The following is a 27,788-nucleotide window of genomic DNA, read 5'->3' on the forward strand; positions in this document are numbered from 1 at the left end:
GGTGACATTGACCACGTGAAAACATTCAAAACGACCCCTTTTTTTTTTCATTCAAACTACTTACCTTAGCTATATGCTCATCAATGCGTATATCTGTGTGGCAGACAGGCTGGTTACAACATGGGCAACACCATAGTGGCCTTCTTGCATTCATTTCCATGAAGTTCTCATAATCAAAGCACTGCATTTTTGCACAATACCAGAATTGACAGAGTTTAAGAAAAGGAAAACAATTGACTAAGAGAATATGTAAGGCACTTGCATCAATTAAGTGCAAACCAAAATGATAATCTGTAGATGCATAAAGAGCATTTCCAAAGGTTGACCTATTGACCTGTTGCACAGGTCTCCCATTCTAGCCACATGAATACACGTGATGCTTTTGGACTTTGGAACTATCAATATTAAAATACAATTTTTTTTTTATTTTTATTTTTTTTATATATAGGAAATGAACACTAGAATACCAAGTAAGCAAGTATAGAGCCTGAAGCAAGGAAAGGACGTGAAATTTCTTAAGATGCACAAGGCCTCTAGATCTCAAGTGCAGGCATGGACATTATAGTGTAGGGTTTTATAATGTGTCATATGCTCTCTCTCTCTCTCTCTCTCTCTCTCTCTCTCTCTCTCTCTCTCTCTCTCTCTCTCTCCCTCCAGGCCTGTGGAGTTTTGTCATGTATTAGTTGAAGATATTTGGCAGATTAGGTTGACATTGGGTCAGAATCCACACCTAATCAACCAAATCCACACAATCATTATTCTTTGAACCATTTAACTTGTTAGTTGTTACTGTCGCTCTTTCGATTTTTACATTTCAATCTGAAATAGAAGGCTCGGTTCTTGTTGACCATATAAATGGAAGAATCACACATTCGAGTTGTATCACATTCAATTTGAATGGAGACAAGGCCCCGGTCCAGGTGGATTCACAATGGTGTTTATCCAAACGCATCCAGATGTGTAAAAGATGATTTAATGAGGTTTTTCATAACTTCATGATAAGGGTAAATTTGTAAAAAGCCTCAATGAAACATTTCTAGTCCTTATCTCAAAGAATGCCGGAGCAATTGATATCAAAGATTTCCATTTGATTATCAATGTAGCAGAGTCTAGAAAATCATATCCAAAGTCCTGGCTAGTTGCCAATGAATGCTTGGATAGCAAAATCATATCTAGAGTCGGGGGGACCATGCCAGTTAGGCTTGGAAAAGACATATGACCATGTTAATTGGGAGTTCTTACCATATTATTTGAGAAGGCGTGGCTTTGGGGAGTAGTGAAAGGGGATAGAATTTTGTGTCTCTAAAGTGAGAGTTTTGGTTTTGGTGAATGGAACCTTCGATAACTTTCATAGGATGTGACAGGATGACCCTTATAAGCCCTCTCCTGTTTGTTCTTGTGATGGATACACTGAGCAAGATGATCTCTGGGTTAGCGAGTGGGGGTATCTTATCAGGCTTTTTGGTAAGGAATGGGCATGATGAAGAGCTTCACATCTCACACCTATTTGTATGTGACATACTGATCTTTAGTGAAGCAAACCAAGAGAATATGTTCACTACATTTCTTCTTTGTTTTGAGACTGTTTCAGGATAAAAATTATTTTGGAAAAGTCGACACTAGTTCCAGAGAGCAACTTTGATGATGTGCGTAGTTTCACTGGAATTCCTGGGCACAAGATATTGTTGGTAAAAGCATGCTTAAGCACAAAGGTTGAAGTGCTTTGCTTACCAAAAGCAAAGCACATTTACAAAAGCACACTTTTTGGAACTTTTTGTTGGAGCTTAATGTGCAGAAAAGTATGCTTTTGCAAATTTTTAAAGAAAAAAGTATAAGATATCAATATCAGTTCAAGATCCATAAAATAATGTAAACAAATAATCTTAAGTATTTAGTTGAAATTGAAGATCATGTACCTACATGGCGGCTATGTATATGCTTGAGCCCAAAACGATAATCCAAGTTGGCTTTCTAGATGGACTGATATTTGATTGCTTATGTTAGCATAGAAGTTGACACCTACAATTCTTGAGCTTCTTTGGTTGTGGCGTTTTTGGTATAATTTGATTCAACTATGTAACGAAAGTTTATTGATAAAAGGGTAGGCATAGCCAAAATATACTTCAAGAGAAAACACCTAATTGGAAAGGAGAAAAAGATACAAGAAATCATGATAATTAAGCCCACTAAAATCAACAGTTATTGCCCATAGAAACATCATAATGAAAGAGAAAGATCTAAGCTCCTCCAATGAGCTTTCCCAATCTTCGAAAGACCGATCGTTACTTTCCTTGTAAATGCACCGTAAAAGGCAAATGGGAACCATCTCCCAAATGGCAGCAATCTATGACATACCTTGAAGTGTTCTCCAACTTGTAATAAACTCAACCACCTCCTCGGCACAACCCAACTCTTCCGAAAAACTTGTCACACAAGGTCCTAACAACCTCACAAGTAGTAAATGATCCACTATTTTGCCACTTTTTTCTACGCATGGATTTTTTTGTAACATGTCATCTTTAAAAATGTGCAATTTACTTCAATCAAGAGCATGCTGGTGCTTTACGCCTTGCTCCTAAGCTCTAGGCAGCGTTTGTGCTTAGGTGCACCTAACGCTTTCACCAATACTGGTGCAAGGTTACCTCCCAACCCATGTTGTACATTGGCCATTGGCCTCCCGTTAGGAGCCACTTCAAGGCCAAATCCATTTGGGAGTGAAGGTTAGTGGGATGGAAATGTTGGTGCAAAGGGGCTGGAAAAAATAAAACAGTGAGAGAAAAAGGTTTACTTTGAGGCGCGCTACAATGTCGCTTTCCTTAAGACAATATTTGCCCCCACTTGTAACGGTGTGCACATGGATTACCAATGAATTTGTCTCCAAGATACAATGAAGCCCAAAACAAGTATGTTTATCTAACTGCATTATGCACAGACAAAATTAGATCTGAATACCCTCAAATTTTGCTATTCAACCAAGATATTAGAAATTTTCTCTACAGAATGAATAGACTCTAATTATGACCAGTTTTGAAGAAACGAAATATTTTTGGGACAGAGATATTTCGAAAGTAGCTTCTTCCATTAATTAATTTGTGACCAAGAATGCAAACTAATTTTAATATCAGAGTGCTTGCAAACCACAAGCATATAAAGTACTTTGCTCAATGAACTCAAGCCTTGATATGTTCCAAGAGTTGAGTCGAGTTTCCATTATTGGTGATTTGATGCATAGGCTTTAAAGTCATCCCCATTGATGTCTTCCACATCAATTCCCTAGCAAGTTCTTTTGTTAATGGATCTCCTAAATTTTGGCAAGATCTCACAAAATCAATAGTAATTACTCCATCTATGAGTAATTGTTTTACATAGCTATGTCTTAGGCATGGTTTGGTTTCACAAATATTTGAAATCATCTCATATGATTTCAACATCTAAACACCATTCAAATACAAATATTTTTCAATTTCAAATTTTTAACTTTTTCATCTAAACATTACCTAATCATTACAACTTTCTCAAACTTCTACACAAAACACAAAAAACAATTTAACATTTTTAAATCCCAAAATAAAAATTATATTAAAAAATTATATTCTAATCCTTTTTTAACTTAATAATTTTTTTATTCAACTTTTTCTCTATCCTTTCCCAAAACCCCATAAAATCATAACTCAAAATATTTCACTACTATTCACAGATTTCTCGCCTCATCTCATATGTATAACCAAACAAGACCTTAATCCAATATGCCATTATATTGGATTAAGGTCTCGTTTGGTTATATTTTGTGTTGGAATTTGAGCAAGTTGTAATTGTCAATGTATAACAGTAGTCTACATTATATTTGTAATACTATACAGCTGTAGTATTTTAGATTGTATATAGGTAGGCTAGTCAACGCCGCTAAATAGAGGCAGGCTGCACATGGTGCTGCTGAATATCAGGCGTAATCTAAGAGGTCATAGTTAGGTGATCTTCCCGCTCAAAATTACAGTACACAAGCCATATAAATATGTTCTATATAAGTGGGAATAAATCCTCTGAAGAAGGATTATCGAATCCATTTAACAGTAATGATGAGATAAAACACTTTCACTATCCAAACGAGGCCTAAGACAATATTAGCTCCCACCAATAACGGCATGCACACGGTTTACCAAAGGATTTGCCTCCAAGATACAATGAATCCAGAATAACGTTGTTTGTCTAACTGCACTATGCACAAACGAAATTAAACCCGTATACCCTTAGATTTTTCTATTCAACCAAAAGATTCGAAATTTGTTCTCTATAGAATGAATAGATCTTAATGACAAGTTTGAAGAAATTAAATATTTTTGAAAGAGAGAATTTTGAATTAGCTTCTTCCATCTTTTAATTTGCAAGCCAAGGGAGTCTATTTATAGATAGTCAAAGGTTGTGAACGAAAAGTTTTCATTTTGCTGAAATCGGTTCTGAATAGGTACATATAGTGCATATTTTATCAAATGACACAAAAGTTGGACTTGGTCCAATGGTCATGTGCACCTCCCCCAAATGGTTGGCACTGGTTCGAGTCCCACTAGACACGCCCATTGGTATTTATTTTTCAAGTTTTGTGCGCCCTTGGGCTACTAGCCGCACTCCCATACCCCGATAAATCATTAAAGCCCACTTTCTTGACATAGGGGTGGTTCAAACCCCCATCATCAAGGTCAATAGTGGTGCTCAATACCACTAAGCCAGTAAACATCTATAATTCATAGAGTCGACCATATTATTATAACAATAAGCTTATAAACTTTTCATAATTTCTCTCTTCCTAAATAATTCATAACTTTGAAATGAAAGCCAAAATATTATTAATAATAAATATAATATATAATTATTTTGAAAATATTTCCAACAATCCCCCACCATTAACCAATAGGTGGATACTCACACTTGATGAAAGAGCAATCTCTTGGGGATCAAAGAAGTAGACATGCAAAACTGACTCTACTATGGCGGCACAATTTATAGTGTTGGCTTCTTTTAGCAAAGAGGTAGAGTGGCTAAGAAATTTATTGATAGAGATCTTGATTTGGCCAAAACCAATGCCACCAAGACCTATAAACCATATATAGAATGGCAAGTCTAGGCATATCAGATTAAGACATGGCTATGTAAGGCAATTACTCATGGATGTAGTGATTACAATTGATTTTGTGAGATCTCACCAAAATTTAGCAGATCCAGTAAATAAAGGACTTGCAAGGGAATTGATGTGGAATACATCAAAGGGGATGGGCTTAAAGCCTATATAATAAAATCACCAATAATGAAAACTCGACTAAACTCTTAAACATATCAAGACTTGACTTAAATGAGCAAAGTTCATTATATGTTCGTGGTTTGCAAACACTGTGACATTAACAATAGTTTTCAAACTAATTTACCATCCCAAGGTTTGAAGTGCTTGGTACTGTAATGAAAATGAAAGGCTAAGCAATAAGCTCTTAATAGACTTATAACAGAGTTTCGTCAAAATGGTTAGTTATAGGATACTTTTGATAAGTCTACCTATATGAGTGTTGGGGGTGGTGCCGCCTCCTATGCAAATTAGGCTTAGTAATTGTCTCTAGTGCACTCATGAAATCAGGATATAGACACAAGGCCAATCCACATATTGGATTTTTGAACTATCCAAAGAGAAGAAAATTTATGTGAGATATATCCAGTTAATTATATAGGATCGCTAGTTCAAAGCATGTCTACTATGTCATCCTGACTAGATTTGATGCATTTTCACTATAGGTTCAATTGAGTCTTGAAGACACCTTCATTTATGTATAAGTTTCCTATTCCAACCAAGATGTATTTGAAAATGGTGGGGGATTGTTGGGAGTATTTTCAAAATAATTATATATTATATTTATTATTAATAATATTTTGGGATTTATTTTGGAAAGAGAGAAATTAAGGAAAGTTTATAACTAAGTCTATTCAGCACAGTCCAAATGTGTGAACAGGCACTTATAAAATAAAATGCAAAAGTCGCACCAATTGGGGTTTGAACCCGTGTGAGTTGGTTGGCAGGAAAGCAAGGTGACCATTGAACAACGTCCAACCTTTGAGTCATTTGATAACAGATGCAATTTATATACCTATTTGGAACCGATTTTAGTTAAACAAAAAGTTGTAACTTTTCATTTGCCTCCTTTGTCATCTATAAATAGACCACTTGACTTGCAAATGAATTCATGGATGAAGCTAATTTTGAAATTCTCCCTCCCAAAATATTTCATAACTTCCCAAATAAATTCCTAAATATTATTAATAATAAATATAATATATAATTATTTTGAAAACATTTCCAACAAGAAACAGTTACATCTCTTAAAGAGGGGAAGAAAACCTTTGATAAAGAGCACTTTGTCAAATTTGCTCTCTCAATTTTTTTCTCTATTTTTCCTCACAACTGAAATAGCTAACCGCTTTTAAAAATTACAAAAGGGATTTGTCTGGGGACTGATGGAGCAAAGATTTTGCGTAGTAAGCTGGACTAAGGTCTGCCTCCCCAGTTTCAGAAGGAGGTTTGGGTTGCAGAGAAAAATATTAGTTCATGGGGGGATTGGTGCTTTAGTGATGTGAACAGAACCTTTGGGGTTGAGTTGTGAAGGAAAATACCAAAGGTTTGGGGAATCTCTAGATCTACAAGATTTGAAGTAGGAAATGGTTCCAATATAAAGTTCACACAACATGTAGTGAGGCAATCAACCTCTTAGGGATGCTTCAGTGGCAGACAAGGTGGAAATTTTGGATGGCTCCACCCAATGGAAAGTAGAATTTGTTAGAATGGCACATGATAAAGAGATGAATCCCATTATTTCATTTTATGGTGCTTGGTTTGATTATGACCAAGGTGGAATACCGTATCTTATATCTGTTTGCAACACAGTTTCACATGCCTCTATTCTCCTTTGTAACCAATCTTCAAGGGGCTATGTCGCCTTTGTCATAATCATTTTACAACCAAGGCAACATAACCAAAATGCCCTATCACTTTATGCTCATTCATACCCAATCTTCAAACTTAAGCTTTCAAAACTTCTTTAGCCTCTTTGCTCGTTCTAATTAGATGTATCTATTGTATAGAACTTGTGTGCTAAAAATAAAGCCAATAGTTGTAAACATGACCTATTTCGGGCTCACCTGATAATGATTGCAGAGATGTCCTTTCACAGGTGTTTTGATACGTTTGTGGCTGTTAAAAACAAAAATAAACTAAAACAATTCAAGACAGAATCCATCGAAGACAACATTAAGGCCTATTCCTTAAAACAATAAAAGAGGTTTATTGGTTAAGAAAAAAAATTTGATTTACAAGTATGTCATGAGAAGATTAACACATGTAATTTTTTTTTTTTTTAACCAGGAAAATTGACATGATTTATAAACGGTTCTCAAATGTTTGCTGTGATCCTATTCATTGTCTTTAGTTCAAATGCCACAAATTGAAAAGTACAAATAAGGAATAGCATATAATGTAACTTCATCTATCATCCAACCAATACTAAGGAATAACATATTGAACGCCCCATGTCAACGAAATAGTGTCCCCACCAAATAGTCCTGTTCCCCATCACATTTGCTGTAATGTTTCACGTAGCAGTAGCAAAAGATTCCAACTTATCCATAACAAAGCATTAGTCTTATATAAGTAATTAAGACATTTCATGCAAACAAACTCTACCTTTCAAATTATGTAATAACCCGCTCTTTCTTTCTTCTTTAATTCCGAGCTTTGATCTACGTGCTGAGCCTCGATGGCGTGTTTTAAAAGATATCAAGTGGATTTTAAATCAAGTTCAATATTTTAAAGCTTACAAGTACTTTAAATATTCTGGAAATATTTATATGTGAAATTTCTAGTGTTATTGGACTAAACTTGTTTTTTAAACTAACACAATTATAATATTTTGATGAGCTCTAAAAATATTATAACTGTGGAAAATTATTTAAATTAAAATATTTTAGTCATTTAAAAATAGTATGAGATTTAAATTATGTTGAAAACTCTAAATTAATTTAAATGATTTTATTCTCTTTGAGTGATTAACGAGACTTCATCATTTTAATTAATGATGAAGGAATATTATTTTATAAGCTTTAGTTTATAAAATAATATTCTATCTTAATTCCCCTCAGTGTTTTATTTTAAATTTCTTATTTACGCGTTTTCAAATCAGTATTTAAACTCACGATTAGATCGTTTTATAGATCCCGAAATGAAAGACTTGGATTAAATACCCAAACTCCTACCTTTTTTCCTCACTTTTCTCTTTTTCCTCTCTCTCTCTCTCTCCCCCTCTCTCCAAGCCCGACTGTTCAGCTTCCTCCATAGCGGAAACCTTCCCTTCTCCAAGTTGGCGCCACTGCCAACTGCCCAGCTCCACCTCCACCACTGGCAGCCTCCTTCCCCGCTGGCAAGTCCCTCCTCCCACCGGTGAACACCACGTCACCCTCCTTCTCCCTTCACGGCATCACCTCTAAAATGGGTTTCACACCTATTTCTCCACTATAACACCACCATACACGGCCAGCTTGGCCTCTGACCACCACCAACGGAATCCTCACTCCATGGGCTTCATTTACAAGGTCTCCTTTCCCCCTACCTCTCTCTCTCTCCGATAGGTCACACGCACACACACACGGTTTCACCACCGTGCACGGCTACCCACGCCACCTTACCACCACTACAATGATTCTCTCACCACCACGACCTCCCCCAACCATTTTCATGTCCAACCGAGCTACCCACAGCCCTCACTCTCCCCCACTCTCTCATACTCGGTTTACACTATTCATGGCCAATCCGCCACTGTGAGCCACCGTCCAGCCACCACAGCTCCACCACACCTTCCTCAAGCTCCTCCACGCCCAGCCAAGCTCCTCTAGCTCTCCCTCTCCATTTCCTAGTTTAGCCATACACAGCCCAAAACACCTTCACAGACCACCATGCCTCCTCCGTGTGCCACCTCGACATCGCCATGAGGTCATTAATCTAGGACCACGACCAAACCCTTCCCCGCTTAGATCCACATCCGTAGCCACCCCTAGTAGCCCAAATAGCCACTGTGCGCGGTGTTAACCGCCACATACGACTCCTCCGACGCCTTGATCATGACAGGCAACGAGCAACGCACAGGTTATCCCGTCGATGGTATAACCCTCTATCCCTCTTTATTTATGTTAATGTTGGTTGGTTGGACTGTAGACTATATTGTTAGTAATTGTGGAGTTCGTTGCGTAATTGTGAAATGAAGTGTGGCTGTGTAACGAAGTGTTGGGCATAACTGTGTAGTGTTGTGGACTGTGCTGTGAAGTATGGGCGTGAGGTGTATGCCGTAGTTGTGATGCGGCGTGGTGTGTGAAGGGAGTACATGTGGAGTGTACTCCATGTAGTGCAGCGACGCACCATGTGACGTGTGCTGTAGTGACGTGTGGCATAGAGTGAAGAGAGTACACGTGGTGTGTGCTCTATGTTATGTAGTGATACATCGTATGGCGTGTCGCGAATAAAATGATGGTTGCGTAATTGAGGAGCGTAGAGTGTATTGTGTAGCGTCGGAAACTGTATAACAGTGTCCCAAAATAGCTGTGACGTGGCCCATAGTCCAAGGTGACACCTTGGGTGACTTATGGCTAAGAATATGTGTGAAGTGGTGGAAAAGTATCAAAGTACTGCAGCGAAAGCATGACGGGCGTCGTGATGTGACTCGGGGTTAGTCTTGAGTTACATGATGTGATAGAGGTGTATTTGTGGATGCAATCCTCTCGTTAAGTGTCGGAATGAACTTGTATAGGGCCAGAAAATAGGTAGAGTCTTATCGACCGGGTTTGAGCAAGTTGGTATCGGAATATGGAGCTTGTTTATATAAGCGGATGTTTATTGGACTATAAATTGGTCTTAGGTGATAAAAGGGATAAGGTACATGTACTTCTGGCGAGACACATGTGTCGGACATGTTTACTATGTGTAATAGGTAATCTGTCCTCAGCATGGTTGCACGATGTTTAAATTTCAGAGGAAGCTTAAAGCCATTTGGCATGCATGGATGGGAATGAGGATCGAGTATGGGCTATGGTGCATGAAGGTAGTGACGAGAATATCGTCAAAGGTTGAAATGCGTGATCATGTCAATCAGAGTCATGCATGATCCTGTCAATCGGAATCATGCGTCTATCAATTGGAATCATGCGTCGGAATGTAGAAATAGAAGAATAAGATGAAGGTCTTAGTGTCTTAACCCTAAGGTGAATTACGGAAGTTCACTTTAAGGAATAGGATTCCAAAAATTTTAGCATAGTAAATGACACTTAAGAACTCAGGGATGGATGAAAAGTGTTCCAAGTGAAACATAGTTATATTTTTAGTATAGTTGTTTATGCATTAGATAGATGATGACGTAAGGTTATGTGTATGCATGTATGTTTCCATCTGACACGTACAGGAATGGACTGCATGGAATGAGTATGGCATGAAATGCAGGTAAGAATTGCATTCATACTCTTCTAGAGTTTTCTTAAATAAATGAAAAAGGAACACTTTTTCTTTAAATTGCTTTACGAACTAATGCTTTTCCCTATGAAACATGCTTTACGAAAAAGAAAGCTAAACATAAGTTTTCAAGTATAAGTAAGCAACCACCCTCATTGGCAGCCCCTTTTCACGCACCCAAAATATGTAAGTATATGCATGTGGATGGATACTATACGTGGTACGCATTGTATGTATATTCACGAAAAGAAACGAAATAATACTTTAAAAGATGCACGAACTGACGTTTTAAAAGAACGCCATGAAAAGAAAACTGTTTTTAAAATGACTTCAATGAATAAGCTTTTAAAAGGACTTTATGAAGGAAATGAACTGAAGGACTGTAAGAACTGTAAAGGACTGAACAGACTGTAAAGGAACGAAAGGACTGAAAATGAATGAATGGACTGAATGCATGATATATAAAAATACGTAACGGCCATATGAACGGAAATAAAAAGGTACCAAAGGACTAGACTGGACAGATTGCAATGCCGTGTAAGTAGTACTAATAGTGCACACAGTGTTGCACCCTGACGGAATGGATCCCAACCCGTAGCCACGGGCGAAATTAGATCGAAAAGACGGCTAACCCCAGCACACGGGACGCAACAGTGTGCAACGGCCAATGAAAGCGATAAGAAAGAATGCATGCATGCATGTTAAGAAAGAATGCACGTATGTAAGAAAATATGTATGCATGAATAGACTCTTTAAGAAATGAAGACAGCAGGCATGGGAAACTGTTTTATAAGAAGAAGACATTTTTAAAGAAAAACCTCACATCGCAACATTTTAAAATGAATTGCATGTCTATGCATGATACGTATGATATGTATGGAGTGATGACTGCATGACTGAAAACCTTTTTTTGATAAGTGCATTCATTATCGATGCCGGCATCGTGCATGACTGAAACCTATGTTATTATATTTTAACTGTATAAAGTAATACTTACGAGTCATCGACTCATTTTAGTTTTAATGTGTGCCCTCCCAGGAACAAGATGAGCATGACGAGTCAGGACGGTCACAGCCCAAAGGGAAGAGCACGAAAGCCTAGGCATGTTATTTTGTACGAGAGACTTTAATTATGAAATTTAATATTTTCCGCTGTAATTTTTTTAATTAAGAAAACAAGTTTTATTTATAAACATGGAGTCTTTTGTATCTTGGCATAAAAGGAAAAGAAAATTTCAAAAGGAACCATAATTCTCGTCTATTTTCTTAAAATCATTTTCTAAAGGACCCACTACAAAGACGGGCGTTACAAATTATGATCATCAAATTGAGCTGCTACAATGGCATAATCAAACACTTAGGATACATTTGGTAAGTGGCTATTCTTCCATCGCTTGGTTAGAATTTTAACGTTAGAAATAAATATTCCATAGGAATAATTGTTCCTTTCATTTTGAGGAATAGCTATTCCTGGTGCAATTGAAAGGGATTTCCAAAAAAATATTTTACTAGTTTTTTCAGGAAAAAGAAAAACCTCTTCAAATTTGTTGGGTGCCACCCACAATACATTTAAAGGGAATAATCATTCTTGTAGCTCTTATTTTTTGGGTGAATTTTGATTCTACTAGCCTCTTAAATTCCCAATAACCTTATAAGACAGCAGCCAAGCTTGTAGAATTCATTAATTCTTAGATTTTCTATAAAATGAAGACGCAAGCAACAGGAAACCAAAAACAAGTCACACAGACCAATGAGAGTAGTGGTAACAGCAACAATATATAAAAGAATACCTTATTGGGCAATTTAATGAAATGCGTGATGGCCTCTCGATTATCTCAGAATCTAACATGTTCCAAGTTAGTAATACAGTCTTAGTTGTGTCTAAAAGCCCAAGAAAAAAGTCAATTAAGTCATTCTAATCATGAAAAACACTATACCAGACAATACAGATGTCTCTTTTTCCTGTCATTTGTCTTACCAGAGCCATATGGACCAACAACAGGCTGAACATAATCTTGTAGTGATGGAGTTTCATCAGTCAATGGCATCATGCTCATGAAAGCTATAGTGATGAGATAATTACCTGTAAATTTTCAAAAAAATTGATATATTAACAGAATTTATCCAAGCAAACAATAGGGCTGGGCAGCAGCAGATCACCTGGACCCACCCCACCCACTGGGCAATGGGCAGGTGGATTGTAAGGTTAAATCATATTAGCGGAAGAGTAGCGGGTGGATGTTCACCCACCTGGTAATAACCTGCCCACTCGCTTTATATACTATGTATATGCATAAACCCCTAAAACTTTAACCTCAGCCACCCCCCTTTCTCTTCTCCATTTCTTCTCACTTCTATCCTATCTTCTCTTCCTCACATGGCCATGGCCAAAGGGCCCACAGCCACGGTCCCATCATCTCCAACAAAGACAACAAGCATGGATCTCCAAACTGATAAGAGATCAATTCTGATATGATCATAAGATCATATCTAAATCTTGATCAGATCTTAGATTAGATTTGATTGATTTGATCTAATTGTTTGAGCTTGATTGTGAAGGGAATTGTTGAAGGACGTTGGATCTGGGCAAGGCTACGGATAGTGGGTTGGGCAATTCCTGCAGGGCCAGGTGGGGGGCAGGGCCAGGGCTGTGAATGTAAGTGGCCACCTGGCCCAAGCAGGGAGCAGGGGAGGGGTAGCAGCCCTAGCAAACAGGTATGCTTTGACATGGAAGTTTTGATCGTGCGTACCATTGAACTGCCCAACAGCCTGAAAAAGATTAATTCCATATTTGAGCATTGCAGTAATATTTGTTGGCAGCTGTGGTCCAGTGTCCTGAATCAGTATGGAAATCATGACAACACTAATGAAACTTACTGCATCATGCTTTTAAATATATATTTAAAAAAGGGCACTGCAAGTTTAAGCAGAACTAAACAAACCATGGAAATGTTATTCCTTCCTTGCACTCCTTTACCATTTAACAGAAAGCTACAGAATGAAACAAAGGTCCTGATTAATTTCACTAAGATGAAAATGGGAAATATAAAGCAAACATACTTTGCTAAAGGTGGAGTCACAATGCAAGATGATGTCTCCATATTATCCATTTGAGCAACAAACAGAGCCTACATGGAAACAATGAGAAAGATGAAAAAAGCAATAGCTGTATCTTCCATGTACATACAAAATAAAAGAAAATCTGCAGTGTACAGGGAGGGAGCTCACAATGTTTAACAGAGGTCCTCTCACGTAAACATACACTTACTCCTAATCTAAAAGAAACAAGCATTTTAAGTGGAAGCTGAATAGGAGAGAAAATGTGATGCAAGCAAGACTCACAAGCCAACAACTTCTAGGAATTTGCTGACTGGAAGAGAAGGCTGTGACCCTTATGCAAAACTAAACACCTGCTCCTAGTCGATGTGGAACAAACAAGAAACCTTAGACAAGGAACCTTTGTCAGCTACAGTCATGCAGTGTAAGCGTTTGCATTGGAAAGAGAAAAAAAAAAAAAGGTGGCTTGAACTGGGCACAAGCCACTATGGACTGTTTCCATGTGGATTTAACACTTGATTGAAAAAACAAGGAAAGTAACCATGTAAAGAGAGTAAAAATCAATAAAAACTGGAAGCTATAGAGTAGGTAAGAAGGTTATAACAAGTAAATTGAGAGCAATGTGCTGAATGGGATATGGAAAATCGCTAGAAAATACAGGTAAGATGCCATCATACTAACGAATGAAGGATTACATTCCAATTAAACAGCATTGTGAGAGCAGGACTTAGCATAGTAATTTCTCTCCATACACTTTTTCTTTTGTTTTGTTAGTTGGTTGGTGATGTTGTTCTTGGGAGTTTGAGTGAGTGATTATTGCAAGTATCAAAAAGGATACGAGCATTTGGTATGCTGTTACTATTGATCTCAAATCATTTGAGGTAGTTAGAGCTGGGCGATGGGTGCACATTACTGAAAGGGGATGGAAGGTGGTGAAAAGCCTTCACTTGGAGTTAGCCACGACATGGTGGTTCACAGGCCTCGTTTGCTTTCGCGACTGAAAACCAAAACGTTGAAAAGTTTTCAAAGTTTTCGTACTGTAAGAGGTTTTATAAAAACAAACACATATTTTGATCTACCAATTTTCATCTAAAAAGATCTCAAGTTTCTTCTCAAGTTTTTACCTCTCTGGATCTCACCTTATTTCAATATTGTTCCCTCCAATAATATATTTTAAATAAATAGTATATTGACATGAATACACACTGCAAAAAAAGTAAAAGCTGTACCAAATGTTCAGCAAAATATTTGATTAAAAATAAAAATATTTACACATAAGGTAAATAAATAAAGGAAGTAGCAAAAATAAAATAAAATTGCACCATAGGTAAATAAATAAAGAAAGGAAGCAGCCAAATAAATAAAAAAATTGACCAAATGGTTTTAAAAAAAAAAAAAAAATTGCACCATTGGTAAATAAATAAACAAAGGAAGCAGCCTAAAAAAAAAAAAAAAATTGACCAAATGGCTTAAAAAAAAGGAAAAAAAGGAAGCAACAAAAAAAAAAAAAAATTGCACCATTGGTAAATAAATAAACAAAGGAAGCAGCAAAAAAAAAAAAAATTACACCATTGGTAAATAAATAAACAAATAAAATACTATAAAAAATACTATAAGTACTTGTGGGTCCCATCATATTACTAACTATAACAAAGTCAAACTAATCTCATCTCATCTCTAAAAACAAACACATATTTCATCTAATTTCATCTTATCTCATCTCATCTCAACATATCTCAAAAGATTTTATCTTATCTTATCTCATCTCTGAAAACAAACAAGGCCTAAAGCTTTGGAGGATTGCTTGAAGGTGGGAAGGAGGGAGTTTTATACAGCTCACTGTGAAGGAGACAGGGGCTTCATAGCTCAAAGGTGTTCTAACTCCCAAGGGGCATTCATGGCATTGGTGGAGTATAAACAGGGGGGGCGAAGAAATTGTATTCTCATCCCCTGAAGGTAGAGATGGGAGGGGTTGGATAAAACTGGTGGAGGTTTTGAGGGAGGCAGGCAAAGAAGGTCGTGTAGCTAGGTTGGTACCTCCAACGATGATGGCAGCAACGTTGGCAGCTTAACCTTCGAAAAGGTCGTATATGGAGGCTCTGGAGAAACCTGGGACAAATGGTGCTCAAGGACCTGTCGCTAGCCCAAGTACAAGAGGTGTTGTCGCTGTTTCTATAGAGGAGCAATGTAGGGGAGGTGGTGGTAGGGGTGATGCTGGCCTTAATAAGGAAACTTTACTTTAGGCTTTGTCAGAGATACAAGATCAGTTGTTTGAAATGCATACTAACTTAGTTGGATTGGTATAGTTTGTATAGGAGGATAAAGGGGAGGGGTTGATACGAGGCGATGTGGAGGATAAAAAACTGGGGTCGAAACGGTGTGTTGAGGGAGTACAGGGAGTGGGGATGGGCTTGGGCCAAGGGGACGGGCTTGTTGGAGAAGGTTTGAGGTGTTAGGCTCGATGAAGAATCAAGAGTTTGGGCTCGCGAGAGGGCTGGGATTGGGGAAAGGCCTGAAATGGGTATGGAAGCAAGCGGTTTTTTTTTTTTTTTTGTTGGGGGGAGAGAAAGGGAAGGGGGGGGGGGGGGGGGGGAAGGGGAGCACGAAGGCACCAACGCTTGATTCGATTTCAATGGTGCCACCACTTGCACAAAAATTGTCGCCAGCCCTTGAAGAGTCTTCTAGTGGTGCGTCAAAGCCGATGCTGTTGCCGGAGAAGGGAGAGGGAGAAATCGCGATCTACAACCCGATAGTGTCTGTGGTGGATTTTTAGGTGCCGGATTTTGATGAGGGAGAAATTATGGGGAACAACGAAGGAGATGAAGGGATGGTAAACGCCGGTGAACAATTTCTAGATGCCCAGTGTGAACCACAGAACATGTCAGTGAGCCCTGGGTTACCACAAACAATGTCGTCAAGTGTTGTGCTGTCACAGAATTTGCCGATGGAGGGAGAGGAGTCACTAGATGCTGAAGATTTGGTGGTTCTAGGAGGGGGAAGGAAGTGGAGAAGGGGGAGGTGGAAGGGGACGGCTCTCTGATCCTCTCTGAGCCTTTCACAATAGAGGGTGAGTGTACAGGGGAGGATCCTACCCAATATGTATCATGAACCTCCACCTACTGACTGGGTAATGAAAAAGGTGAAGGAATTGCAAAGTCTGGTGGGGATTTTGTGTGAGGGATATGCTGATCAGTTTAGGAATTTGCTAATAGCCATTGAGGCAGGTCATCTTTGACAGGGAGCAGGACCAAAAAGAAGCAGAGAGTTGAAGTGGTTAGACTGGTCCATTAACTATGATGTAAAGGAGGGGAGTGTAAGTTGTGGTATAAATAAAGGGAGGGCTGGAATAGTTGATAAATGAAGCCCAAAATTCTGAGTTGGAATGTTATAGAGTTGAATGAGATAAATAAACGCCTCTGAATAAGATCTTTGTTAAGACAATGGAAGATGGACATTATTTGTTTGCAAAAAACAAATTTGAAGCTTATTCCAAGAGGAACTATTCAAAGTATTTGGAGTTGCCAGTATGTAGGATGGTCATACTTACCTTTGAAAGGGGCTTCAGGTGGAATTTTGGCTGTGGGACATGAGGGTGATGGAGAACATTGATGAATTTGTGAGAGAATACTCGGTGGGGTGTTCCTTTAAAAATACTGTAGATGGTTTTGAATGGGCCTTTGCTGAGGTTTATGGCTCTAATTTGGATAGTGAATGACGGTTGCTTTGGGATGAGCTGACAGGCTTATGTAATTGGTGGGATGTTCCTTGGTATATTGATGGAGATTTTAATGTGACAAGATTTCCAAACGAAATATCGGGAGAGGGGCGTCAAAACCATGCTATGGTGGAATTCACGGATTTAATATTTGAGCTAGAACTCATGGACTTACCCCTAATGGGAGGTGATTATACTTGGTCTAACAACCAAGTATGGTCAAGGCTGGACAGATTCCTCATTTCCCCTTCATGGGACTTGCAATTTCCAGAATTATGTTAGAAAAGGCTTCTTCAGGTATGCTTTGATCAATTTCCCATAGTGTTAGATTGTGGAGGAATTCCAGGGGGTCGAAGACCATTCAAATTTGAGAATATGTGATTAAAAACGAAGGGGTTTGTGGAATTGGTTAGACAATGGTGGAATTCATATCAACAAGAGGGCACCGTGAGCAAGGTATTGGCTGGAAAATTGAAAGCTTTGAAGGTGGATTTGAAGACATGGAATGAACAGGTATTTGGTAATGTAACATTACAAAAAAAGAATCTCCTACAAGAATTGCAAAGTTTGGAGGGTGTAGAAGATGAGAATGAATGCAAAGGCCAAGTTGTCTTAGAGGTAGAAAGGTTGATATTAATGGAGAAGATCTCATGGAGGCAAAAGTCAAGGGCATTGTGGCTTAGGGAGGGGGATAAATGTACAAAGTTTTTCCATCGAGTTGCAAACTCACATAGGAGGTTTAATGCCATAGAGTCCATGACTATAGAAGAAGGCTCATCATTAGATCAGGCAGCAATTAAAGATCATGTTGCTGGTCATGTTGAACAACTGTTGATGGAACCTTATGCATGTAGACCAAAAGTAGATGGTCTATCTTTCGAGGCCATTGATCAAAATAGTATGGTTTGGTTAGAGAGACCATTCGAAGAGAAAAAGGTATGACAAGTAATTAGAAAAATAAATAAGGATAAAGCACCAGGCCTGAACGGCTTTACTATGGCATTTTTCCAGACTTGTTGGGAGGTGGTGGGAGGGGAGGTTATGCAGGTTTTTCAGGAAATTTTGTCATTTGGAAAATTTGAGAAAAGTTTAAATGCTACTTTTATTGTACTTGTCTCTAAAAAGGTTGGTGCAACAGAGGTGCAAGATTCAGGCCTATTAGCCTTGTGGGCAGCATGTACAAGATAATTGCCAAGGTTCTAGCCAATAGGATAAGCACAGTTACGAATAAGATTATTTCTAAATCCCAAAATGCATTTACGAAAGGTAGACAAATATTGGATTCGGTTTTTATAGCTAATGAATGCTTGGACAACAAGTTTAAGCCGAGAGTACTAGGTATTTTATGTAAAACTGGATATGGAGAATGCATATGACCACGTCAACTGGAATTTTCTGTTTTATTTGTTGAGTAGATGTGGTTTTGCGGAAAGATGGCGGGGGTGGATGATGCATTGTGTGTCAACGGCTTGCTTCTCGGTTTTGGAAAATGGTGATCCTGTGGGTTTCTTTAATAGTTCACAGGGGCTACGACAAGGTGACCCACTATCACCACTCTTATTTGTTCTTGTGATGGAGGCTCTTAGTAGAATGGTGTCGGCTGCTATAGAGGGGGGGTTTTTTTAGGATTTTCAGCGGGGGCTACTAACCATGGCTCCACCACTATTTCTCATATCTTGTTTGCAAATGATACGCTGCTGTTTTGTGAGGATAAGGCAGGACATATTCAATCTTTGAAAGCAATCTTACCATGTTTTTAAGCGGTATTTGGATTAAAGATAAACCTTGCTAAAACGGAGATGATTGCGGTGGATGAGGTAAGAAATATTAGAGGATTAGCCAGCATATTGGGACGTGTGGTTTCTTCGCTGCCTTTGAAGTATCTTGGTCTTCCGTTGGGAGCAACTTTCAAAGCCACGACAATTTGGGAGGAGGTGTTAGAGAAATTAGAGCATAGGCTGGCCTGGTTGAAAAGTTTATACTTATCAAAAGGGAGGCGGATCACACTTATAAAAAGCACTCTATCTAACCTTCCCACATATTTCTTGTCTTTATTTCCCCTTCCGGCAAGCATTGCATCTAGGATTGAGAAACTCCAACGTGATTTTCTGTGGAGTGGTCTAGGTGATGAGTTTAAATTATATCTAGTTGGGTGGGATAGAGTGTGTACTCCTTTGAGAGAGGGTGGGTTGGGGGACCGTAATGTTAGGCTCTTTAATAAGGCTCTATTAGGGAAATGGTTGTGGCGGTATAATCATGAAAGGGAAGTCTTATGGAAAGGGGTGATTGATGCAAAGTATGGGAGTGCAAGGGGAGGATTATGTTCTAATGAGGGGAGGGGGCCTTATGTTGCTGGGTTGTGGAAGTATATAAGGGAAGGGTGGGGGGAGTATTCAAGAAACACTAGGCTGTGTTTGGGAGATGGCAGCAGAATTAGCTTTTGGGATGATGTGTGGGTGGGAGATATGGCTCTTAAGGATGCTTATCCTAATATTTTCAGAATTGCATGAGATAAGGAAGTTATGGGGGATGATGTGAGGGCAATTAGTCATGGTTCACGGGTGTGGAACATCAATTTCACTAGGGAGGCACAAGATTGGGAAGTGAGTGTGCTGGAGGAGTTCTTCAACCTGCTATATAACATCATAGTTGGGGTTCCAGCTGAAGACATGATGGAATTGAGACCTTCTAAGAAAAGGAAATTCTCGGTACACTCGTTCTATGACATACTTTTAGCTCAAACTAGGCCCAATTTTCTGTGGACGAACATATGGGAGGAGTAAAGCACCTCCCAAGGCTGCGTTCTTTGTTTGGATAGCAGCTCTAGGGAAGATCATAACCATTGATAACCTGAGAAAGCGTGGACTTATAATTATGGACTGGTGTTGTATGTGTAGAAATAGTGGGGAAATAGTAGACCATTTACTCTTACATTGTGATTTCCCACGGGACATATGGAATTGCTTTTTCTACAGCATGAGACTAGCTTGGGTAATCCCAAGAAGGGTGGTGGACCTACTAGCTAGCTGGAGAGGGATTACAGGGACACCACAGATTGCAACAGTGTGGAAGATGGCTCCTATTTCTATTTTCTGGTGTATTTGGAGAGAGAGAAACAATCGATTTTTTGAGGATTAGGAACGCTCCTCGGAGGAATTTAGGAGTTTGTTTTGAAAGACTTTATTTATGTGGGCCATTGCTTTAGAGTTAAATGGTCTCAATTTCCATGACTTTCTTGTAGTAGTTTCTAGTTCTTAATTTGGTGTACTCGTATGTATACCTCTAGGAGTTATGCCTATCTTAATCAATACAATTACTTCTTACTTATCAAAAAACAAACATTCCAATTAACTCTGAAAAGTTGGTGATTAGGCAAAAACCAAAGCAGAGTGATCCTCACAACAAATCCAACAGGTGAAGACGTCTTGGCCATTAAAAGATTGGTTGCATTCAATAAAGCATTGTTGTGGAAGTGGCACTAGTGGTATACTAATGATAGAGGGAGCCTTTAGTAGGAGGTAATTGATAGGAAGTGCAGCAGCAAGTGGGCTGGTTGGACGTCCAACGAGGTGAAACGAGAGTTACAAGGTGGAGTTATGGCAGAATATTAGGAGAGGATGTGGGGAATTTTTCCAGCACATCAGCATCTTTTAGCACGCTTTGGCAAGCTGTTTTCAATTCATTTGAGTTCAGTTGGGTGATGCCTGGAAAGGTGGTAGATCTTGTAGCATAATAGAACAGACAGTTTGAGAGCCAACATAGCAAGACATAGTGAAAGATGATCCCCATCTGTTTGATGTGGTGTATATACGGTGGGAAAGGAATGACCAAAGTTTGAAGACAATGAAAGGAGCGTCGAAGACCATGCTTCATAATAGCGCATGGCAGCCTGCCTATGCTTCTCTAGCTTTACTTCCCGGATCCTCTCTCTTTTCTACCCACCAGGTGTATTTGTTGCATAACCCGTGTACCTCCATTATGCCTTTCGAATAAAACTCACTTTACAATTTACATATAAAAATAAAACAGATAATTATCATCTATTTTATGGTAACCTATGCCTAAATTAATTCAGGATTGCTTACTATCTGATTTTGCACAGGAACTTTTGTACTCTTCAAAATATGGAAGTCATAGACAATAGCCCTGTATCCAGCCTACCAACAAGATCAGAAAAGTTAAGTCATTTCTTATTAGTACAAAAGTGAAAAATGTCAGAAAGTTAAACTAACAGATGCATATTTTTGTGTTGATTGATAAATGTAACACACCTTGATCTCAAGTGAAGCTAGTATGTGGCCCATTTTTATACGTGGATAGAATCTGTGTGTGAACAGTCATGAAAAAGAGAAGAAATGCCAATGAGCTACTAGGATTTGAATTGATCAGAAGAATGTCATAATTCATAATTTTCAAGCAGATTCTAACAAACTATACAGGAGAAAAAAAGCCTTTAATCGTTTCCTTTCCAAGTAAACCTCAAACTTCTATTTGAGATTGATGGGGAAAACCGCTTAATTTAAATACTCTTGCACATACACATTATAAAGGAATTATAGCTCCTGTAAGTTGGCTGATAATGACTATAAATGAGGCTTCAACTCCTTATAACTAATAAAAATCCTACTCAGCAGCTGTACACCACACACCTGCTTTTATTTTATATCTTTTTTATTTTTTTCCCTCAACAAGTGTGTGGTGTAGGGCTGCTAAGTAGAAGAACTCAACTATATGCTATTTCAAGCAGGTCCATAAATACTGGAAAGATCCATTATTGGTAATCTTCCAGAAAGATAAATCATTTACATTTAAGACTGAAAAAATAGACAAGTCTCGATAAAGAAGAGAACTTTATACCTCAAATGCTACAGATGTTTGGATAGTACAAGTATCACAGTCACCACAAAATCAAAATCAATTTTGAATCTCCTTTTAAACTGAATCCATTTAACACTGTAAAGACTATGCAAGATGAGCAAAGAATTGAGAAGTTTATACCTAGCCATGATTTTTGAAATGCTGGACAGAGCATAGCTTGGTTCAACATTAAAATCCTCAGTATTACTGAAGGATTTACCTATCTAAGCATTGCAAAAAACCTGGAGTAAGGTAAAGGTCCAAAATCTTAAACTTAAAAGATAAAATATAAAAAACAAATCTAACATCAAAAATACCCAAGCAGTAAGAACCAAAACATTAAAAAGGTACAGACCTCTTTGGCCAACGTAAGAAGATCATTTGAATCTTTATTTTGAAACCATCCAATCCTGCAAGCATTCTACCTCAGACATCAACATATAAAACCAAATATTAGTTGGATGTCCTTTGAAAATTGAAGAATATGTTGATCTCATGTGGTAAGTTACATTAAAATTTGATCTATAAGAAAGTGTTTACTTCACAAAGCAAAATTATTAAGATGCCTCTCAAGCAGACTAACATATTATTGAATGCAGTTTCAGAACAATATGTGCTTCCAAGATGGTTGCAGAGTCACAACGGTTTTTCACACAACTAGGAGACAATATATGCTTCTTGAAACCTGTTCCTCCAGCTCTCAAAAAGCAAATTGATGATATATGACTATCACTACTGAAAACTGAACTGAGAAGACAGATTTGTAATTTCAATAGGAAGAGATAGGTTTGAAAAGATAAGACAGTAAAACAAGTAAACATTGATGAATTATAGGGTGCAGGAATAGGAAGGGGGTGTGCTCACTTCTTGAATATATGATAGTATCCATGCCTCCTCTTTTCTGGATAACAGAAAACTACAGATCAGCCTATTATATTCAATCTAAAAGGGGACCTCTTATACTTTCTGAGATAAACAAGAGACAGATTTCATAATGTGAGCAGTATAACTATATTTCTCATTGTCAGCTAGTTGAGAGTTTTTGTCATGACGTTTCTAACATTAGTTTTTTGCGAAATTGTGTGCTAGATAAATAATTGTAAGCATTTCATAGAAGGAGCACACAGAGTGTACATGAGTCATATTTTTCACTTCCGAGGGATGCACTCACTCACTAACTAACAAAGAGAAAATATCGAGTAGCTATCAACAGTCAATTTTCAGCAATCAATATAAGATGCTTTCTTCCATAGCAACAATAGACCTGGTTAAACCAGAAACATAACTTTGTATACCTTGACAGAAATCATAAGCGCCATTACAGCTGCTTGAAGGGAAGAATGATTGTTATGCTTATATACCTACAAGGTGTAAAGCGAAGTAAGAGATATAGCTTGTTTCAGAACATAATTTACATAACCAAATTCAGAAACTGTACAAACTTTAAAGGGATAGGCTTTTTAGTGCTAACTTTTTGGGATTTGACACACAATATCAGATAGTTTAACTGAGGCATTAATTTTAACATGACATGATATGCATACCCATATAAGATTGGTATTAGGCATGTGATAAATCATGCGGGGATGGAATACGATGGAAAAGGCAAAAAGTCCCAGTTTAACTATAAATTAATCCCAAGGCTCAAAGTATGTTCAGTTAGCAGGAAAGTTAATGTGATTCAAGACAGGCAATCTTCTTCATTGCTTATCAGAGAAAAACAATTGAGAGATCAATAGATGTGGTTCTGGAAAATACCCACAACTCCAATTGTATTTTGAACCATATAACAGTACTAACAGGGAAAAACCTGATGGACCGTCATCAATGTTGGTTAATTTTCAAGTTACATGGTCTCGTTTTTTGTCATTTGTTTTGAATTACATGGTTTTTTTTTCTTTTTTCTTTTTTTTGGCATTGAATAAAGAAGGCCCAGAGCTCATTTTCTTTTTTTTTTTTGATAAGTAAACGGTAGTATTGATAATAATAGGCGTAGCCCAAGTACACAAGAAGGTATACAAGAGATAAGACCTATCTAGGTTGCTATAGAAGTCACTAGATAGAGTTCATTTTCTATCTCACTATAAAAAATAAAATGGAAATAAGTAGAGAAAGAGAACACAATGCTCCATTGCCATTACACTCACAAAAACAGGTACCTGTTTAACCAACATAGGCAAATCCTGTGCTTTTAGTGGAACCTCGTTATTTGCGACAGCATCATCAATGCTTCTGTATTTGTTAAAGGCAATAACTCGTCAAACAAGTTGAACCAAAAGCTGTGTCTATAAACATTAATTAAGACAATTAGCGACTCGAGACTTGAAATACGATTATACATTCATGAATACAGTTAGCAATCTCTCCATTCAACTCCATAACACTTGAACTTCCAAACTCGAAATCATAACTCAACTATAAAAACACCAACTTCCAAACTCCCAATCACCATTCTAGTCCATTTTCATTCTACCCCTTCCAATATCTTTAAGAGTACTAAACCTTTTACCAAAAAAAAGACAAACAAAATATGTGTACGATATATAAAATCGAACTAAAAGAATATCTAACTATAAATGAGCTCAGAAATATATTCAAACAAGAAAACAGAAAAGACCCAGTATGTGTTTTTTGGCTTTGGGATGCATATTACAAAAGACGGGAAAGAGACCTGGCCAGGCAGAAGCAAAGATCGGACACCTTAGAGGGATCACTGAGATGACCCGACAAAATGTGCATGGCAAGCGAGTCCGCTTGCCCACCCAGAAAAACCGACCCCGTTGAGCGCCGTTCCTCTTGTCCACCACCTATTGAAACACTCATGGGCCCGTCTGTACGATTCTGCATTCCCCAACTTTCTTCTTGTCTCGTTTTCTGGTTGCTTGGTGCCGAAGCTTTTGTTCAGCCCCTAGACTGAAGTTGGTAAAGTTGTTTTGTTGGGTTTCACAGCCTGGGTGCTTCTGGTAGGTGACAGAGCGTTCTTGTTTCCATGTTCAAACTTTGAGGTGAGTAATCCGACCGTGCCTGAGACTCTGAGGTGTTTTCCAATGCCTGACTAGTTCCGGTTGGTGGATGTTTATCTAAACATATATAAATATTTTTAAATTTTAAATTTTTGTTTATTTATTATATTTTAATAATATTTTAATTTTATAATATTTTTATTCTATTTTTTTTTTTCAATTTTTTTTAAATTCTATAAAATATCTTTATTCAAACTATTTCTAAACTATTCATAAATTATTTCATTATTATTAACAAATTCATCATTTCATTTTAACATTCATATGAATTTATTACCTTAAATTAATAAATTATACCCGTTACCTTAAACTCTAGCCATTACCTTAAACTCAACAAGGACATCCAAACGAGGTCATTTCAAATATTGGACTTCCACAAAAATTTTACCCATTACCTTAAATTAATAAATTATGAGAAAAGTCAAAGACATGTAACCTAATGGTATAACACCAGCCTCCAAAAGGGAGGTTTGGGTTCCATCCTCTTCCTCCAAATCTCTCCATTATCAACCAAAAAGAAAAATATTATGAGAAAAGATTAAAAAAAATAAAAATAAAATTAACTATATATGAATACAAATTTGGTAAGATGCCTACATTCATGAAATTATGAAGAAATTTATTTTCTTAAAAGTCAAATACGCTACGTGGCAATACATGTGTGATTGTATGAAAAATTCAATATATATACATATATAGCAAAACCCTAATTAAGATTATTAGGGCGTAAATTCTAATTAAGGGCGGTCAAACCAGTTTAAAAGTTAAAATCAGATCAAATCCTATGCTGCATAGCTCAAGCCTACAAAAATGAAAAATCAAAACAAATCTTTATAGGGTCAGATCATTAAATTGAGCTGCCACGTAACAGAATCAGACTCTTCACAAAAAGCCCAATGCCCAACAATTGTTAGGCTATGCTTGGAGGCATAGATGAGACATAAAATTTTTAAACTTATCAAAATTTCATTCTCAGACATTATTTAACAAAAAGCTTTTTTTAATTTTAAATTTTCAAAATTTCATATTTTTAATTTTTTCATATAATCATTACTTAATCATTATTCAAATACAAAAATTGATACAATTTTTATAAACTTAAAAACAAAATGCAAAAGTTAATACAACTTTTACAAATTTTAAAACATAAATAATATTAAAAAATTATATTCAAACAATTTTTTAACTTTATAATATTTTTATTCAACAATATTTTTATTCAACTTTTTCTTTGGTTTTTCTCAAAACTCAATAAAATATCCTTACTCAAACTACTTCACTACCATTCACAAAATTCTGAGATAATTCATGTGACTCTCCCAACCTCTACTTGGAATGTAACGAAGACTTAGAATGTTGGGACATACAACACATGGTTACATACTCCTATTCATGACAGATAATATGCAATGCATCATATTATGTAACTAACAGTATACAATAATCACAGCGAAAAAATGGTGATTTATAAAATTTCATGCCAGAATAAACTAATCATCCCAATAATTCAGATAACCATAGATAGATGATGCCTTACTAAAAGATGTCCAAACAGTAAGGCATGAGTATAAACATAAACTAGGAGATAGAATCTCCTTATTACAAACAACATTAATGAGGTTCCATAAAAAGGTAGATCAAAATATCTCTTTAATACGCTGCATAGTGAACATGACCATCTTTAAGAACATCACTATTAACTCCATCTTTCGGTTGAGGTCTAACTCGTTCTCAATCATCTGAAGCCAAGGGGTGGAGTTGATCACCATCTTGTTCGTCAAATATTTGTCCTAACACATCTTCTACCATTTCAAGGGGAATAGTAGTGGAACTACCACAATAAGATTCATTGAAATCTCAATAAGTTAAATAACCAACTTGTACAAAGATAAGATATGCATGATTAATAATAAATATAAGACGTATGCCAGATATACAAAAAACCCGTATTTATCTCCCATCCAAATTCCTTAACATTTTTCAGAATAACTTTGATGCACATTCTTACATAGAACATTTTGTGCTTCATCTTTTCAAAAACATATCATTTCTTATTTATTAAAGTTATTATTAACAGAACATAACATATGGTATCATCTTAGCTCCCATTTGCACTGTCAGTACCTATTGGTGACTGTAGTACAAGTCATGTTGAAACTACATTGTCTGCATACTCATATATCAATGCATTGATAAAATAACATTTCATCATCATAACATATGCACCCACCAGCATGAGTGTCATATACAACTTTTCTCTTTTTGTTTTCAAAAATAATCCATTCGAAACTCGTTGATGGTTATTTGTCAACCTAGGAATTACCATTCCTTTTTTACTAACTCTAAAGTAAACAGAAGTTTCACTAGGATAAGTTATCATCCTAGCATTTGGGGTCGTCACAAAATCATTTTTATGCTATGCTCAAAATGTATTTCATGACATGTGCTTAGGTAGTATGTTTAATGTAAAAATGACTTTTTCATGTAACATGTTAAAATGGTGAAAACTTGGTGTCATATATGACTTTGCTACAATATTCTTTAAAAAGAATCCACTCGAAACTCTTTGACAATTATTTATCAACTTAGGAATTACTACTCTATTTTTACTCACT

General features: G+C 37.1%; 1 protein-coding gene across 16 annotated transcripts in view; it reads right to left on the reverse strand.

Annotated features, from left to right (window-relative positions):
* The window catches only part of LOC122310513 (E4 SUMO-protein ligase PIAL2-like), a 32,191-nt gene extending 6,966 nt beyond the window's left edge, over positions 1-25,225 (reverse strand). For 2 of the 16 annotated variants that reach the window (XM_043124463.1, XM_043124433.1), the window contains exons 1-15: positions 24,822-25,225; positions 24,310-24,382; positions 23,446-23,511; positions 22,506-22,571; positions 22,292-22,374; positions 21,565-21,616; positions 21,379-21,450; positions 13,582-13,649; positions 13,464-13,512; positions 13,272-13,356; positions 12,500-12,604; positions 12,312-12,402; positions 7,174-7,225; positions 2,789-2,917; positions 65-181 (exon numbers count right to left, since the gene is read on the reverse strand). In XM_043124463.1, the coding sequence (XP_042980397.1) occupies positions 65-181; positions 2,789-2,917; positions 7,174-7,225; positions 12,312-12,402; positions 12,500-12,604; positions 13,272-13,356; positions 13,464-13,512; positions 13,582-13,649; positions 21,379-21,450; positions 21,565-21,616; positions 22,292-22,374; positions 22,506-22,571; positions 23,446-23,511; positions 24,310-24,382; positions 24,822-24,997 (1,284 nt within the window). In that variant the 5' untranslated portion in view covers positions 24,998-25,225. Of the gene's footprint in view, positions 1-64; positions 182-2,788; positions 2,918-7,173; positions 7,226-12,311; positions 12,403-12,499; positions 12,605-13,271; positions 13,357-13,463; positions 13,513-13,581; positions 13,650-21,378; positions 21,451-21,564; positions 21,617-22,291; positions 22,393-22,505; positions 22,572-23,014; positions 23,052-23,445; positions 23,512-24,309; positions 24,386-24,821 lie in introns of those variants that run through there. The other 14 variants (XM_043124442.1, XM_043124488.1, XM_043124539.1 and 11 more) reach the window with 14 other exon arrangements.
* Between the last annotated feature and the right edge of the window lie 2,563 nt (positions 25,226-27,788).

Source organism: Carya illinoinensis, chromosome 1 (genome assembly GCF_018687715.1).
Source record: "Carya illinoinensis cultivar Pawnee chromosome 1, C.illinoinensisPawnee_v1, whole genome shotgun sequence".
In the NCBI taxonomy this organism is placed as follows: domain Eukaryota; kingdom Viridiplantae; phylum Streptophyta; class Magnoliopsida; order Fagales; family Juglandaceae; genus Carya; species Carya illinoinensis.